At 46.5% G+C, this 16282-nt stretch overlaps 1 protein-coding gene across 13 annotated transcripts in view; it reads left to right on the top strand.

Moving 5' to 3' along the window:
- The window catches only part of ANK2 (ankyrin 2), a 393899-nt gene that overhangs the window by 121507 nt on the left and 256110 nt on the right, over positions 1–16282 (top strand). For 10 of the 13 annotated variants that reach the window (XM_076337386.1, XM_076337354.1, XM_076337379.1 and 7 more), the window contains exon 1: positions 9343–9462. The exons of 2 other annotated variants lie outside the window; for them this stretch is intronic. In XM_076337386.1, coding sequence (XP_076193501.1) covers positions 9379–9462 — 84 coding nt within the window. In that variant the 5' untranslated portion in view covers positions 9343–9378. Of the gene's footprint in view, positions 1–9342; positions 9463–16282 lie in introns of those variants that run through there. One more of the 13 variants, XM_076337382.1, reaches the window with a different exon arrangement.

Genomic DNA, 16282 nt, shown 5'->3' with positions numbered 1-16282 from the left:
TTTTCAGAGTAAGTGTATTCCATCTCACTGCTCCCAGTTATAAACCGTGCTCTTGACTTTGATTACGCCTGAGAGTTTTTAACCCTTTGAAGATCACGAGATCTCTGATAAGCATCCGGAAAATGAGAACCTTGCCTGTGAACAGCTTGTTTTTAAGCACCTGTCTTTTATCAACTATGATGTCAGGGACAGATGTAGCAGCATGAATCCTGTTACCTGGTGTGAAGCTCAGTTGCCCTAGCTGTGAAGCCACCGTCCTGTTCCCAGTCCTACAGTGCCCTAGACCATGTCTTCCAATTTCTCTAAAAAGAAAAAAAATATGTATATAAAACAATCTGCAAGTCAGATACAGGGTGAGGGCATCTGTTATCTCTTGTTGATCCCTTGGTGATCCCTTGATCTAAGCCCTGACTGAGCCAGGTGGTTCTAGTGAAATAACAGGTATGCAATTGATAGGATTAGACTGTATAACGCATGAATACAGGTAGAATTAAGGTTACATGAGTACCGTTGCTGTTTGCTTTGCCTTCCTTCTGGAACAGTAGACAACCACCTGCTCCTCCTTAGCAATAACGGCAGTAGCTTGGTGCTCTGAATGTGAGCCGCTACACAATTTGTCGAAAGAGTTTCCAAACACGCGCTGATTGTAGATCTTGACCTCCCCCGCCCAGTTTTGGAGGACGCTAGGCTTTAGGAAGCGCCGACTCTTCTGTCCGTTTCCCCTTTTTCAACCTCACAGGGTAATTCCTCGGCTCTTCCCGTGCCACTGGTGCCGTTCCCGGATTCAGTCCTGGTTCCGCTCCCCCGGTGTGGGCAATCCTTGTTACCCTTTTCGTGCCTTTTCATCCAAAGCCCGGGGATGTAAAAATCTTTAATAGCTGAAGATGAACATTTCAAGTTCATCTTGAGACAGCCAGTATAAAAAAAACCCAAAACCTTAAATCCCAGAGGTGGAATTTTGATGAGAATATTTTACAAGAAAATGAAAACGGTACCTAGCAAGAGAAGGTTGTCTATAACGATCGTAACTGCCAGCTGTACCTACAGTAATTTCAACCTTAGAGGCTCACTTGAGTACCTGGCAAGAAAAAAAAAAAACATTGTTCTTTATTTTGTTACATTCTGCTGAAAATGTGACACATTTCCCGTGCAGTTTGTGCATGTGAAATGATACAAGGTACTGTATTTTATAGAACCCATGGCATAAACGTTTCTTCTCATTTTCCATTTGTATTATAACCGATTTCAGATTTCACTTCTGGTAATCTTTGCTTTCCCAAATGAACACAAAAACCCTCAACTCCTTTACTCCAAAAAACCCCCCATAAATTAACAATTACCCAAAGAATAAAAATTCCGGGCATAAGAGAATGCTTCTAGCTAGAAAGCGTCCGTGGTAAGTGTCTGGTTACTATGGCAATCGCCACGGAGCATGTGACCAGCATGATAATCGCAAGGTACTTAAGAGCCTTTTCTCTTGCCTAAGTTTGGTGTTTTCTAACCAGAGGTGTTATGTGAGGTCACATACACTCCGTTGTAACTACCAGATGGTTGAATAATGCAAACGATCAATTTGCAGCTCCCACTGGGCGGAAAATGGTGCATTCGGTTCATGGATTTTAATTTGTTTGATCTACAGCGCAGAGTGCGGAGAGGACTTTCCCCAGTCTAACATTTTTTTTAAAATCTGTGTTTTGACTATCAGTTTGTATGTATGAACCTTTGCTGCGTACATGTTTTGTGGAGCACTTCAAACTATGCGGACAATCATACCTCTGCAAAACTCGGCTGACAATTATAATGCAGATAATGGTAGGAATACTGTATAATCCCAGCAAATAGGAGGCGTTAATAACGAAGAACAATGTAACTTAGTGTTTCATAACCAACTGTTTTAATTCTTTCTTTAGACAATTACTTTATTTGTCTAGTGAGTTTGGTGGCTTGATATTAATAATGCACTCTTTCTAGCAAAAAAAAAAAAAAGATAAAAGCGTCACGTTTGCATACTGCATTACTTACTTTTTAATGGGTGTTTGAATAGGTAGTCTCAGATTTATGCCAGCATATAGCACTGCTGATTTGACTTTCATCAGTGTTTAAAGGCTGTCGAGAATCCCATTTAAAAAACCTTAAATATTGATAGTTCCTTGCCACTTCCATGGATGACACTTTTATAGAGGCTAGAAGCAGCAGGGAATAGAGCCAAGTGATTAAACATAGATTTTTTTTTTTAAATTTTTTTATTTTTTTTATTTTTAAACACACATACAAGTTGTTGACAGTATCAAACTCGTGAAATTTTCACAGTTTGGAAATATTTACCTTTGAACCAAGAACCTTTTCTGTAACGCACGTTTTCAGTATTGCTGCGCATCATCAGCTATGGTATATTTGACTGATGGTAGGAGGGTACTTACACCAAGAACGCACGTATCGTCTTTTTGAGATTGCTACCAGCAGCAGATCCTCACCTGGGGAAAGGAGTCGCCCGAGCGTAGTTGCCGCAGGAATATTCGCTGCCTTTCTGCTGCGTGGAAACCAGGGGTGGCAGGCGTTTGTGCTGTGCTCGGTGTTAGGAGGCTGAAGAAAAGAAAGCGGGTGGCCAGAAGGCCCCTCCAACTCCAGCAGCGCGTGGGGAAGGGGGCTTGGTGCCTCCTGCTGTCCAGGGCCGGGGTGCTGAAGTCGGAAACGAGGAGTAGAACGGAGCCGGGATGGTTTTTATTTCTTGTAATTTTATCGGTTCTCCTTTTCAAACATGGCTTACTAAAAGAATGGAAGTACACCTCAGATGTATTTCTTGGAAGATGGCTTTGTATTTCTTGGCGCTCTGAGAAGATTCATTATCAGGTCAATCGTAGCTATCTAACACAAATCCAGATGAGAGAAAGATCGCTTTGTCGCGTGTTTTAGATGCAAACTGTGTAACGTTCCAGTATTTCTTAAACACAACATAATAGGTTATTTTTAATGGAAAACTATGACGTTTGGTTGGAGGAATCTGCTTATTAGGAGATTACAGTCAGAATTAGTAGAAACAAACGCTGACCCGCCTCTTTGGTCGCTGTGCCTTTTTTTTTCTTTTTTTTTTTTTTTTTTCCCCTTACACTTGAGGTATTTTTGCGAGTCACACTTTGGGCTAGAACCTCAACTTTTCTTGTTGTGAAGATTGTTCACCTCTCCCTCTTCCCTGGTCCCATCCTCAACCTAGGTATAAGAAAAAAGCAAGACGGTATCTAGTGTTTTGCTTGAGGTAGCGAATGTCTGGAATGACAGGTCCTGCTCAGGTCCCTTAGGGGAGCCGCCTGGATTCTCAGCAGGTCAGGCACCCACCTGTACCGCACTTCAGGTCTCTGTTTCAAGTCCTACTTGTCTTGACTGTTGCTGCGTGTCCGCAGTCAGACACAGGTAGCCGAGGGTTTGTGGCCATACGGTTAATCTGCTCAGTATCTGTCAGCAGTGGTCATTGACACGTGGGTCAACCGTTGGTCTTCCGTTGTAGTTGTTCTTCCCTGCTGACAATTGGAAGATATGGCGGGGAAAATGAAATTAAACTGATACCAAGTGACCAGTTAGATCTTTTTGTTGTTTCACCCCCTCTGTCTCTGTCAAGAAATGAATCCTTTCATACCAAGGAACGCACAGAATTGAATGAAGAAATCGGGTTGTATCGACCTTGCATTAAATGAAACAAAAAACATTTTCTGTGATGTCTGAGTCAAGTTTTGTGTGTTAAAAGCCCTGCTTGCTCCTTGCACAAGGACGATGGCTATATTAGTGGGAGATACTACTGTGTTGAAATGGTGATGGTTGGCCAGGCTGGATGAAGTCAACAATGAAACTCCCCCTTGCCTTTATCGGGGCCAGGATTTCACTCACAAAATATGGGGGGGGGGGGAAGTTAAAAAGGAATAATTTGATTATCTGTTGAGCAGAGTAAAAATATTTTCCTTGGTCTCTTTGGCTTTTTTTTTTTTCTGGCTCACACCTTTGTGTTTCTCTGCTGCTGATTCTGTTTGTGCTGTATTCATTGAGGAGGGAACGAATAGGGAACAGTTATATAACAGCACGTAAAAAATGCTCATTTCTGTGATACGTGTTATTTAACTTCATTTCATCACCGTAAAAATAATTTGTTCAGACTTTTGAGTATAATTAAATAAATGCCTACTTTAACTCTTCCCCGTTACGGTTTGGTTTAATGATGTCGGTGGTAAAGCATAGATGGCTTTGCCACCCACCTCTGAGTCACTCTATTGTTCTTCTCTTATCAGGGTGGGACAGATGGAAGCCGAGGGTTCAGCTCAAGGTGACCAGCAGAAACTCTTGTAGTGGCGAGTCGATAAAATCCCAGATGATCATCTGTGGCACGTTGCTCAACAGATACAGAGCACTTACCACACATGATGTTTAGAGATTTTTTTTTTTTTAATATATAATGCAAAACAATGCAAAATGTTTCTATATAATGCAACTGACAAAATATAGCTGTCACTGTTTTAAGAATGACAATATTTACAATTACTCAACACCTGAGCATTTTGACGCCTTTAACAGCTACTAAAAGCAGTGCACTCTTCAAACAGCTGCAGAATCAAGGCTCTGTATTTGTAGCATCACGGAAGGGTCGAGGTGGGGAGGGGTCTCTGGAGATCGTCTAGTCCAATCCCTATCTCAGCTCAGGGTCAGCTAGGGCAGGTTGCTCAGGGCCGTGTCCGGTCAAGTTTTGAGTATTTCTGAGGATTGAGAATTCATAGTCTATCTAGGTAATCTGTTCCTTTACATTTAAAAAGGGTTGGGTTTTTTCTTACGTTTAAATAGAATTTCTTGTATTTCAGTTTGTGCCCATTGGCTCTCGTCCTGTCACTGGGCTCCACTGGGAAGGGCCTGGCTCACTCTTCTTTACTCTCTCCCATCAGGTATTTGTACACGTTGATAAGATCCCCCTGAGCCTTCAGTTTCTAAAGTGTGGACTGTGGAAGTGTCCTGACTTACTGACAATGATTTTTTAATTTTTTTTTTTAAAGTCTAGATAGCACAGGTGCAGAATATGAAGTAAGGTCAAGGTGTAGAAAGAAGTCCTAGTTTAACTATAACATAAGTTTCTAGGTTTTGTTGTTTGTTGTAACGGTGGGATTTTAGACATCTTAAATTTAGTGGATCTGCTGCTTGTTGAATTCAGTGGGAATAGAGCTGGCCTTGTAGGATTAAGTTTTCGAATTATGGAAGTAGCCAGGAATGATATCACAAGGAATGACTCTGGAGAAAGAAAAAGATGATTTTTCTCCTAGGAAAGCATGACTTCTGTGATAGAAAAGGGGAAGCTAGTGACCGCCTGACAGCGTAGACATGCCCAAGCTAGTGATAAGCTTGATGGCTTACACGGCAGCAGTGATCCAACTGCAGCATCCACAGCTGTAAAGAGGACGTTCTTCTTTGGCTTTGGCTTACGTGCCTACGTGAATGCGTCTGGGAGTGAGGGTCCTAAGTCTGGAAAACACCCAAGCAAAACTCAGTACGGCAGCCCTTCCAACTGACTGCGCTTATCAAATTGAAGGGATTCATTTAATACCGCTGCCGTTACTGCCGTTGCTGTACTACAAGAAGCTTCTGGCAACGCTTGCGCTTTGCTGAAGAACTTTCAGGGAGTCGCTTCACACTTTTGGTGCATAATTTCTTTTCAGCTCTGTAAAGTAAATTTAAGCCGGGGTGGAATCCCCTTCATCAAAGCTGTATGAAGGGGGAGGTAATTGTATGTTGTTAACCTGGAAGGTTGTTCACTGGAATGTGATGCAGCTGTTGGGTGGGTTAAGGCACTTGAGCCAAGCACCTGGACCTAGGTGTAATGAATACAGGCCTCGAAACAACATAACCGACAGGATATGTCCGTGGGGAGCGTCCGCACACTAATCTGCCCGATCATCTAAACCCTCGTTCGTGGGAGCTGCCTGATCGTAAGTTACTAGCCGTTGATCCTGCACGAGGTTCTGTGGGTTGATAGGTATGGGTTGGAGATACGATATCCCTTTTATAAACGGCTGAGGGGTGGTCACGTATGTGGCCGCAGCCCTCTGTTTCAAGTGAGTTAAAAATTACTTCCTGTGCGATCCCCCATATGCAAAGTTTGATTATGTCTACATATTTTTTCAGCTAATAAATTTTGCTTTGGGAAGGAAATGCAATCCACGTGGTAGAATATTTTTTTTCGAACTGCTTCCAATGAGGAAGAATGCCTTCGGCAGTCGAACGTTTAGGACTTACTGGGGCGTTTGGGCATTTCTTTGAGACGGCTTGTGCGGTTATGAGACCTGAGCTCGTGCAGTTATTAGACCTATTGTCAATTTGCACCCGCCGCGATTCCCTGGTTGGTTAGGTTGGTTAGGTTTCATGCTGGATTGCTGGGATTGTGGGAAATGGAGAGTACTGATGTGTCGTTACTGAGCAAGAGCGTTTTTCTTTGACTACGCCTAAAGCTGTTGCCGAAGGGGAATGCCCAGGATTTGGGGACAGGAGCCAAGAGCAGCTGAGGTTAACGAGGTTGTCGTCCTTCAGTAAATTTGTACGTGTGAGTTTGTGCTGGTTTTGTAGCTCTCATCAAGAAGTATTTGAGCTACTCGTCACAATAGGCTTTTCCAGTATTTTGTTTGTGGGCGCTGTCGCACCGTAGGCTTGATTTCAGAGGGAGTGGTGTGGCAGTGCAACTCTCGTGTCCCGACAGAAGAAAAGAAAAAGATCAGGTGGAAATGTGCAGCTTCACGGTGGACAATTACAGGCTCGTTTCTTAACACGAGGGATCCTCCTCTGTTTGCGGGCTAGCTTTCTAGCTAACCACTGCTTAATTCCCTCTGTATTTTTACCCTGGCGTCGACTTACGTGAGGATGGAGGACGAAGAACTAGAAAACTGACATAATGAAACTGAAAATCCTCAAACTGTGTCTTTCCCTCTCACTTCTTCCTCACACCCTACAGCCTGCGCTCAGCACTGGCTGCCTCCCAGGGGTACTGGCCTTTTGCTACTCGCGGTGACTCCCAGCGACTTCTTCCTCTCACAAGGCGTCAAGCCTTCCGTCGTAAAAGTCTCTCAGGAAAATCTGCTCCTTTTCCTGGCTGTCACGGAATTCTGCAATCCCGTTTCCTTATTCTTTTCCAGCTCGAAGACCAAAATAAATACAGATTTAAAAATGTAGCAGCAGGTCCCTTCTCTTCTAGGGCCAGAGGGACAAGCGATGGATTTGGCTGAGTGAGACGCTGTGTCCTTCATCCCATTTACGTCACTGCACCGTCACCTCTGAGTTTTCAGAACCGTCATGTGTGATTCAAGTTTTCTTCTTATTTGCATTCAGAAATATCGGTGATTTTTTTTTTTTAATTTTGCAAGAAACATTATTGTAAGAAGAAAACGCACAATGCATCATCGCCACGTACCTCAACAATCTGCCTTAGGTTCAGTTCTTAATGGGAATAAACAAATATCGGACAAAGACTGTAAAAGGCTTAGTTTTGTATGAAAAAAGGGCTGGGGAGGGGGATGAATTTCTGCAAAATGTGACTAAAACGTGAAAGGGGAGGTAACCTCTTTCTCTAAAAACAGCCTTTGTGTGCAGGTAGGCTTGTCTGTAAATTTAAAAGAATAACCACATCTTTACAGGTTTCACAAATGATTCCCATGAATGTCTGACGCTGATAACAAATGGCTGTTGTATGTCTTCCCCAAAATACTCGCTGTGACTGTGATTGCAGCTCTAATTATGGCATAACAGATGCAGTGTTGTGTAGCACCCGCCTTCTTCAAGATTTGTAGCTCCCTTTACTTTTACATGAGTTATTTAGCTCTTTAGTGTAGGATTTACTACTGCTAGCAGTAACAAAGAAGTCACTCAAAAAAAAAAAAAAGGGATTTTCAGATTGTTACACTGCTTACATTGTTTTGGTGCTGCAGATGTTCCTCGCGTTAGCAGCCAGCGCGATTATGGGATAGCGTATTCATGCCTCGTTGGGTCCCTTCCACTTTCTCCAACCTCTCCTCTGCTGAGTAAGCAGTTGAAGTGACTTTTTTCTTTTGTTCCCCAGCCTTTGCTACTGTTTGAGAAGAAGGGCGCGTTACTTGGCCGTTTTGTTCGGTTGTAAGTGGAACAGTATTTTTTTTTTTTTCTTTTTAACGTATTCGCCAGAAGAACTAGAAGAATGCATTTGCAATTTCCACACGCGTTTCCACGTGAGTGTTGCTGCGTTACTCTTCCAAAACAAGGAGGAGGCGATTTCAGTAGTACAAACTATCGCCTTATGCCCTGCTAATCACGCCGCCATTGTCTGTTTTAACACTGACGGTGAATCATCGCTTAGATGTTACAGTCGTGGCCAGACGCCTCACTCGCGCGTGTGTGTTTTGGGACGAGGAGGAGTGTGGGGGTGTGGGGGTGTGTGTGAGCAGCACCTCGGGCCGCGGGGATGTGGGATACCTGGGAAAGGCTGGGTGTTCCTTCCCCGACCAGGGCCGGGCAGGGAGAAGTACTGGTGCCTTCTCGGGGGCTGTTCTGTCCTTTCAGAGGAAGGAGGGCACAACCCTTTCTTGACGGAAACACTTTTTCTCCTGAGCCTTTTTCCTCCCCAACTCTCTTTGTTTCTTGGTTCCTCTATTAAAATAAAGCAAATAACAAACCCTGCTCAACAAGTGGGCCAGGCCAGGGACCAACACGGGGTATTAATTCTTTCTGGCAGATGAAAGAGAAGAGCGTAGCGCGCGTTTTTCAAGGAGACATTCACCTTCGAGAGCTCGTTTTGAGGGGGGAAGGAGGACAACTGGTGAGAGGCCGGCACAGGTCCCCCGGGGAGCTGGATGGTGGATGCCCCATCCCTGGAACCGTTCGGGGTCCGGGCAGAGGGGGCCCTGAGCAACCTCCTGGGGGGGAAGACGTCCCTGCTCGTTGCAGGGGGGGGGGTTGGAGCAGGTGACCTTTAAACGGGGTCCCTTCCCCCCCAAACCGTTCTGTGAGCCTAACCCCCTTTCCCCTCGGCAGCCGGCGCAGGGCGGCGGCTGCCCCCCGCCGCGGGGTGCGCCCGTGGGGCAGAGCCGGGAGGCGGCTGTGCCCCGGGGGGACGGGGGTGTGTGTGTGGGGGGGGGGGGGGGGGGGGGGGGGAGAGGCCGGGCCGCCCCCGCCGCCCTCCGGGAGGGGCCGCCGCCCCGCCTGGCCTCCCCGGGGGCTCGGCGGGGGCACCGCCGGACCCCGCCCCGCCGCTGCCACGGCAACGCCGCTGCGCCCGCCCCCGGCCCGGCCCGGCCCGGCCCCCGGCGGGTGCCACCCTCGGCAGGGGCCGGAGGTTTGCAGGGTACGGCACGGCACGGCACGGCTGGGCGCCGGCGGACCTCGCTGGCTAGGATGAACGAGGAGGCAGCCCAGAAGAGCGACGGCGGAGAGAAGTGTTGCAACGGCAGCAATCAGAGGAGGAAAAGACCCAAGAAGGTGGGGCCGGGGGCCGGGACCCGCCGGGCGGAGGCCGGCAGGGATGCGGGGGCTCGGGACGCGGCTCTAGTCGCCCTCCCTCCCCGCCCCGCGTTCCCCGTTCTTGGCGGCGGAGCCGGGGCAGGTAGCGCAGGCTGGTCGGGAGCGGCGGCTTGGGTGGGGAAGGGCTGGAGGGTGGGCGGCGGGAGCCGCTCGTACGAGCCGAGGCGTGCGGCGAACCGGAGCCCGGGGCGGGGGGGGTGTGGCGGCGGGCGGCTCGGGAGCCAACCTGCCGGGTACCCGGCAAGCGAGGGGCTTTCTCCCGGTCTCGACGTGGGAATCGATAACGTTGCGATAGCTGAGCCGGGTGGCTAAGCACAGAGGGTCGTTCCTTTCTTTTTTTTTTTTGGTGTGGGTTTTTTTTTTGTGGGGCTTTTTTTTTTTTGGGGGGGGGGGTGGTGTTTTGCAAACAGCTGTCTGTCTCGTTCAGCTGAGGTTGGCTTCGTTAGGCGGTGGGTGCCCCCCTCAGCGCGGGTTTCCCCGGGCTCCCCGTAAGAAGGAGGGCAGTCGGTTTTGACAGGAGAAATGCAGACCCTGCAGGCGATGGCACCGGCTTAACCCCTGTGCTCCTGTCCCTTTTTCTTCGAGCGGTGCGGATGCGGGCTTGACAAACCTCGAGTTTGCTTCCCCAGAGGCGTTTCTTACGGTTGGGCTATAAAGCCATCGGAGGGAGAGACGCGTTGCCGGCTTTTGTACCGTCCGTGGCAATTCGGCCATGCGAATGAGAAATAATTGGGTAAAAATGCGAATTGTCCAGCCACACCCAGTTTCCAGGGCACTTTCTGCGTGCGTCCGCGCTCTCTTCCACAAGCGGTCGATTTACAAGGTGTAGCGTGCCCGCCGCTTCAACCCCCTGCTCGAGGGAACTCCTTTTTAATGACTTTAATTAAGGGCTGCTCTTTATTTCTGTCTGAGTTTTCTTTCCCCCCGAAGAGGAAAGATGGTGGTGGTTCTGCATAATTATGACATCAGCTGGTTTACAGTTGTGTGTCATGTCGTCGTCGTCCCCCCTCCGCTCCCCTCTTTAATCTTAACGGGTATAACGTGACTTACCCCACTGAAACATGTGGGACTACTTGCAGGGCGAGGAATTACTCCAGTGCGAGGAAGAACTTAATCCGTATAAAGCGTAGTCACTGATGAGTTCTTCAGCCCCTCATTTTGCATAGAATTTGCATTTTAACCACGATTGTGTATCGGCAAGACGAATTGCTACAAATGGAAATTATATAGAGAGCTGCAGACAGACACACGCTTATTCAGGGGCTTTTGCAAGGGTTTTGACCCGGTGAAGAAAAGCTGTTTTGCAATAGGTGATGCTGTTAGGCCCCGTTTTATCACAGAGGGAAGATTCTGTACGTATAACCATAAGGGCACGAGATAATCCAGTCTAAGCAAGAAATTGAACAAAAACATCCTCACCCCACCCCATTGTGCTTGGAATATTGCCTGGATCTCCACACAGTGGGGGATTTTATATAGCATGTTGGCCTTATATTTAAGCGCAGCCGAGCAGCAGAGGGAATATCTGCTTCGTCTTACCTCTGAATTTGAAGGGTTTCTTTGTGTGGGTATGTAAATCCATACGAGGAAGCAAAAATCAAATGATGAAGTGCGTACCCGGTGTTTTCATTTGACTGTTAGATAACCTGGGAACAATATCGCACCAGGGGAGAGGTTTGGAAGATCTGAGGAATCGAAGTGGCTGTTTCCATCTCTTTCTTTTTTATCCGCGTATATGTGGTTCCTCATTTTGCCATCGCTTGCTAAGTAAAGTGGCCCAGAGCCTTTCAGGGTTGAAACACAAGTGTATGCCACTGCTGCCAAATGAATGCTTAGAAAGCATCCCTTATATTGAGCCTCCGTATTCAGAGCCTTCCGACAGCTGATGCATCTCCGTTTTTCAAAAACGCGATAAATGTTTGGGGATCTTTTTAAAGTTATCTTTTATAACTAGAAGATACTAGTCGGGCATTTTCACTTGACAAACGTAAGAGAAAAAATTCTTAGTCGCTCAGTTTGGACGCAGTAGATGTTGGTGCCTCAGGTCTGGTATTGGATTAGCTCTCCTGCAGCTTTACCCTCAGTGACTTCAGGAAGAAATACAGCTCCAGGCTTCTTTTTAAATTCTAAGAATAATTTTCTTAAAACCTAAGAAGAGATAATTTTTTTGATGAGAAAGAGACACCCTGGAATAGCCAAGAGTACAAGAATTCCAGATTGAATTCCTCTGCATTTTGACTAGGTAGGCACAATTTCTTTCAGGAAAAGAGATGAAAGTGCCATGTGCGAGAGCTCCAAAATCAACAGTAATGTAGCCTGTTTTCAGGGCCTGAACTACTTTTGCTGAACGAAGCTGCATTGCACCATCCAACGTGCCCTCTATCTGTTCTGTGGTAGTTGATCCCTTTTGTGTGGATAATTAAATATTAATTGAGCCAGATGAGTTTGATCTATGTATTGGGAAAGACAGAGAGAAGCGCAGCCTGGATACAGCATTCAGCTGGATCTTCTATATTCCAGAAGGGTGTCCTAGCTGGGAAGCGATGTAGGGTTTTCGCTAATTTTCAGCGGTACCCCAGGTTTTTTTTATGCACGCGCACTTTAAAATGAAAAGGCTTCAGTTTCATCCTGATGCAGGATGGGAAGAACTGAAATTTTCCTAAGATGGAGAAAATGACTAGCCACCCCAAACCAAATTTAATCCTTGTGGTGATGTTTGTGGCTTTGTGCGTTCCAGTGAGTCACTGGGCTGCCTTAATAGAATCATAGAATAGAATCATTAAGGTTGGAAAAGACCTCTAAGATCATCGAGTCCAACCCTCGACCCAACACCACCATGCCCACCAAACCACGTCCCTAATAGGTTTGTGAATCCAACGGTAGGGTTGCGTCCAGTTTTCCTGTGGTACTTCGCCTCCACGTGATAACTGGGATATGGTGACGTTTGTGTTCCTGGGGAAAAAAACCGTGCTAAATTTCTGCGTTCACCCGGTTCTAGTGTCAGAGAGCCGAGGGTGCGTTCTGCCGGAGGCAGGAGAGAACGGAACGGCCTCGTTCTGTTGTTGGTGTAACTGCGTGGAAACCCAGTGAGAGCAGCACTTGGTGGGCATCGGTCCTCTCGTCTCGGTAGCCGATGTACCATTGGTGTGGAAGGAGTAGCATAGCAAGTGAATGTGAATTTATATTACGTTAGCTTTTTGCGGCCTCCTCCTGTATTTTGCCAAGCGTATTGTGAAGCGTCCAAGTACCAAATTCCTATAATGCCTCTCAAGGATGGTTTTTTTCATCGTAGAGCGTTTCAGGTGAAAAACAACTGCTGGTGGTCATCATGCAGAAAAGGAAGCGTATTCCTGTTCCTAGTACTAACAGCACCGATGGCAAAGGGGTTTCCAGAAACCACAGGTTCCTACTTCGCTGATCATAAAGCACACACCAACGGTGGCTCGGTGCAAAAATAATCCATCTTAGCTTATTACAGAATTCCAGTCTCGTCACTTGTATTGCTCCTTCTTTGAGGGCAATTAGAACCTTGGAGTCAGGCTCATACTATAAAAGACTTGGGGAAAGTTGTAATGCTGATTTAAAGGAAGATAAATGAGACTTCTTTTCCTAACCGAAACACCATCTCCTACTTTAAATGTGTCTATGGAAAAAACTAAATTGGATGTGTTAGGTGAGGTACTTCTGATGGAAGCTGTATACTCGCTAATGGCATCGTTATAGTGTACAAGCTAATGCTTTTAATTAATTTTGATTACTTAAGACTATTCATTCCGTGCATAAGGTAATTGAGACCCATTTTGGAATACAAGCACAATTTTGGTCACCTGTGTTCAAGTACAAGAATCCAAACGTACACAAAGGATGCAGAGAGGGATTGCTAGAAGAGAGAGCCTGTCTTGAGCAAAAAGTAGAAGAGTTTAGCTTTAGCGTGCTAAAGCAAGAGGCTCTCTGAGGGGAAAAGGAAATGAGGCTCTCCAGCAGCCTTCTAATAGGTTTAATCGGGTAAAGAACCAAGAGAAACTTGATTAATTATGAATGAGATGTCGTTTGTCTAGCGTATCACTGGACTGGATTCAACTGAAGGAGGTCCCTCTCACTTCCATGTTCCTGCGTTTTCGCCCATGTCATTTACCGTGCTGTAATAATATTGCACAACAGTTTAATTGATGGTGAACGTGGCTATCCAAGTCTTTTATAGTGTTTGTTTGCCTGGTTATTTCACTCTTCCAGCTACCAAATTTAGTGGAAAATTGAATGCCACCGGAAGAAAAATTTGAACCAGCGTCCATCTCTCCCTGAAGTCAGTACGGGGGCTTGTATGACAGCAGTTCCAATCTGCTGGGTGGCGTTTCCTCTAAATCGCCTTCATTTCACACTCGCGAAGTCCCACTTGGCCTTCTCTCGTTGCTGCTGTTTCCCTCGCTATCCCATTATTACTGGCGACAGACGAATAGCTGCGGCAACGCCGGTCTTTGCTGTGCTGTTTGATGATCCAGCTGAGATGAAACCGGAGTATGGTATGCCTCCTCTTCTAAGAGAGATCCCGTCCTCTACTTTTAAAAGAAAGAAGGTTTTCCTTCAGACGTTACAGAGTCAACTGAACAGGCGGAAAGAGCTAATGAAGAAAACCCCAGCCTTTTCTTTCCTTCAGGACAGGGATATCTAAAAGGCTTTCCCACAAAGCAAAAGCGGTAGTTGTAAGTTAACCCAACTCATTGGTGTTCGATATTGTTAATTTTACTAGTAACGTAGCTTCTGTAAGTCTGGAAGGTTTTATTCTCCTTTCAGCTGAACCAGTTTTAGAGAACTGGAACTGTCTTGCTTTCAGTTGAGTTAATCCAATTTACACGAAAGTAAAGAAGCAGAGAAACGGCGCCAGAATCTGCTCGGGAAAGAAGAGAATAGATGGAGAAAAAGACAAACTTATTTTTAGGTCGTGGAGGTAAGAGACAGGTTTGTAAAGAGACTGTTAAGGATCAAACCAGACGTATTCCTAAATGTCTGCGCTACATTTCAACATGGTTTGCGCCATCATAAGTCTGATGCAACTCCACTGATACTCTGGCGTTATTGAGATCAGGTTTCGCTTGTTCCCTTTGCCTTTTCTTCCCATCACAAGGCTTCCAGCACATTTTGTGCCAGGTATAAAACTACCACCGTTGGCTACAAATGCTTTTCGGTGTATTTTTTCTTCTTCCTTGCCCGTCCCCTCTAGCTTTAGTTGCTATGTGGAATGGTAACGAAGCAAAAACGGTGCGTATTTATCCCACTATGAGATAAAGCGCCTTACCTCTTTGTCACTGGTGGTCACAGAGCAGCCATCGCTTTTGATGATTGCATCAGCGCAACGCCCCGTGCTTCTCTCACGGCAGCCCCGTGGTGGTTGACGCTCTGGAGAAATAATTTCCGTTTCCTTACAGCAGTGAGACAGGGCAAATAACGACGGGCCATATAGCTGAACATCTGGACTTACAGCGTTTTGTGTTGTCGTTGTGGTTGTTTTTCTAGCATCGTAAAGCGTGTAAGACAGAGAGAGCAGGTGATACCGCACGGCTGAGCCTGGCTTTTCTAAGTCTTTATGTTCTAGTGTAGCAGGATCACTGCAAGCATTGCTGTGTCCTGTTGTATTGATGGAATAAGCAGTGAACAAGTCTTAGAATGGACACGACTGCTTATAAGGTTACATTTATTCATTGCGGGCTTTAAAGTTAATGTATATATCTTGCTTTTAAAAATGTGTTGGCTTTTTTGTTTTAAAATAGAGTAATAGGAATCTACGAAGGGATGGAGTCATTTTAGCGTATTAGCAGGTTTGTGCAAGTGCTACGTTTCACAGATTAAATACTGCGAAGATAACGAGGAGGAAATCATCTGGATAAGAGTGGCGAATTCTGTACAGAACCGCGTGATGCGTTGAGCCCTCATCCGCCTGCCACGCGTTCTGGGCTCCCGGTTTGTCGTTCGCAGCTCTTGCTCATTTTCACCGATGTTTGGCAAACATCGGTTGAGTCAGAGAAGCAAGTCCCGTTTTCCCCAGCCAGCTTCCCTTTCTCCCCGCAGGATGCCTGGGGCTGTCAAGTATCGCGCGTACCGGATCGCATCCGCGCATCTCGCAGCCTTGTCACGCCTTCCCGCAGGCCAACGGTGACACAGGCTGAGCTGGGCTTTCAGGCAGCAGCTTCAAGCTGCCTGTCTTGGCTCTCTGGGGACATTGGGGTCCATGCCGGAGGCAGCCACGTGCTCTCTCTCTGCCTCCCCTCCTGGTTATGCTGTAGCGTGCGTATGATGGAAGAGCGTCTGGGGAGAAGGATTTTAGCAACAAGATAAGTCGGTGAGAAGGCCTGATACTTTAGAAATAAATCTGGAGTGAGCGTTCCGTTTGGTCTTCTGCAGATTTTCTTTGCTTTGTTTTGCTTTTTTAAATCTTACCTACTGAGCCAACACTGGACCATTTCTCTCTTCAGGCAGCCTCCGCTCATGTCCTGGTTTTGGCAGGGATAGAGTTAATCTCCTTCCTAGTAGCTGGTACAGTGTTTTGGATTTAGGATGAGAACAAGGTTGATAACGCACCGATGTTTTAGTTGTTGCTGAGCAATGCTTACACTAGTCAAGAACTTTTCAGCTTCCCATGCTCTACCAACTGAGCAGGCTGGGGGTGCACAAGAAGCTGGGAGGGGGCACGGCCAGGACAGCTGACCCCAAACTGGCCACAGGGACATTCCATACCATGGGACGTCATGCTTAGTATGTAAACTGGGGGAAAGCTGGCCGGGGG

This window comes from Aptenodytes patagonicus, chromosome 4 (assembly GCF_965638725.1).
Source record: "Aptenodytes patagonicus chromosome 4, bAptPat1.pri.cur, whole genome shotgun sequence".
NCBI lineage: Eukaryota > Metazoa > Chordata > Aves > Sphenisciformes > Spheniscidae > Aptenodytes > Aptenodytes patagonicus.
The sequence above is the reverse complement of the archived record's forward strand: the minus strand, read 5'-3'. Positions and strand labels throughout refer to the sequence as shown.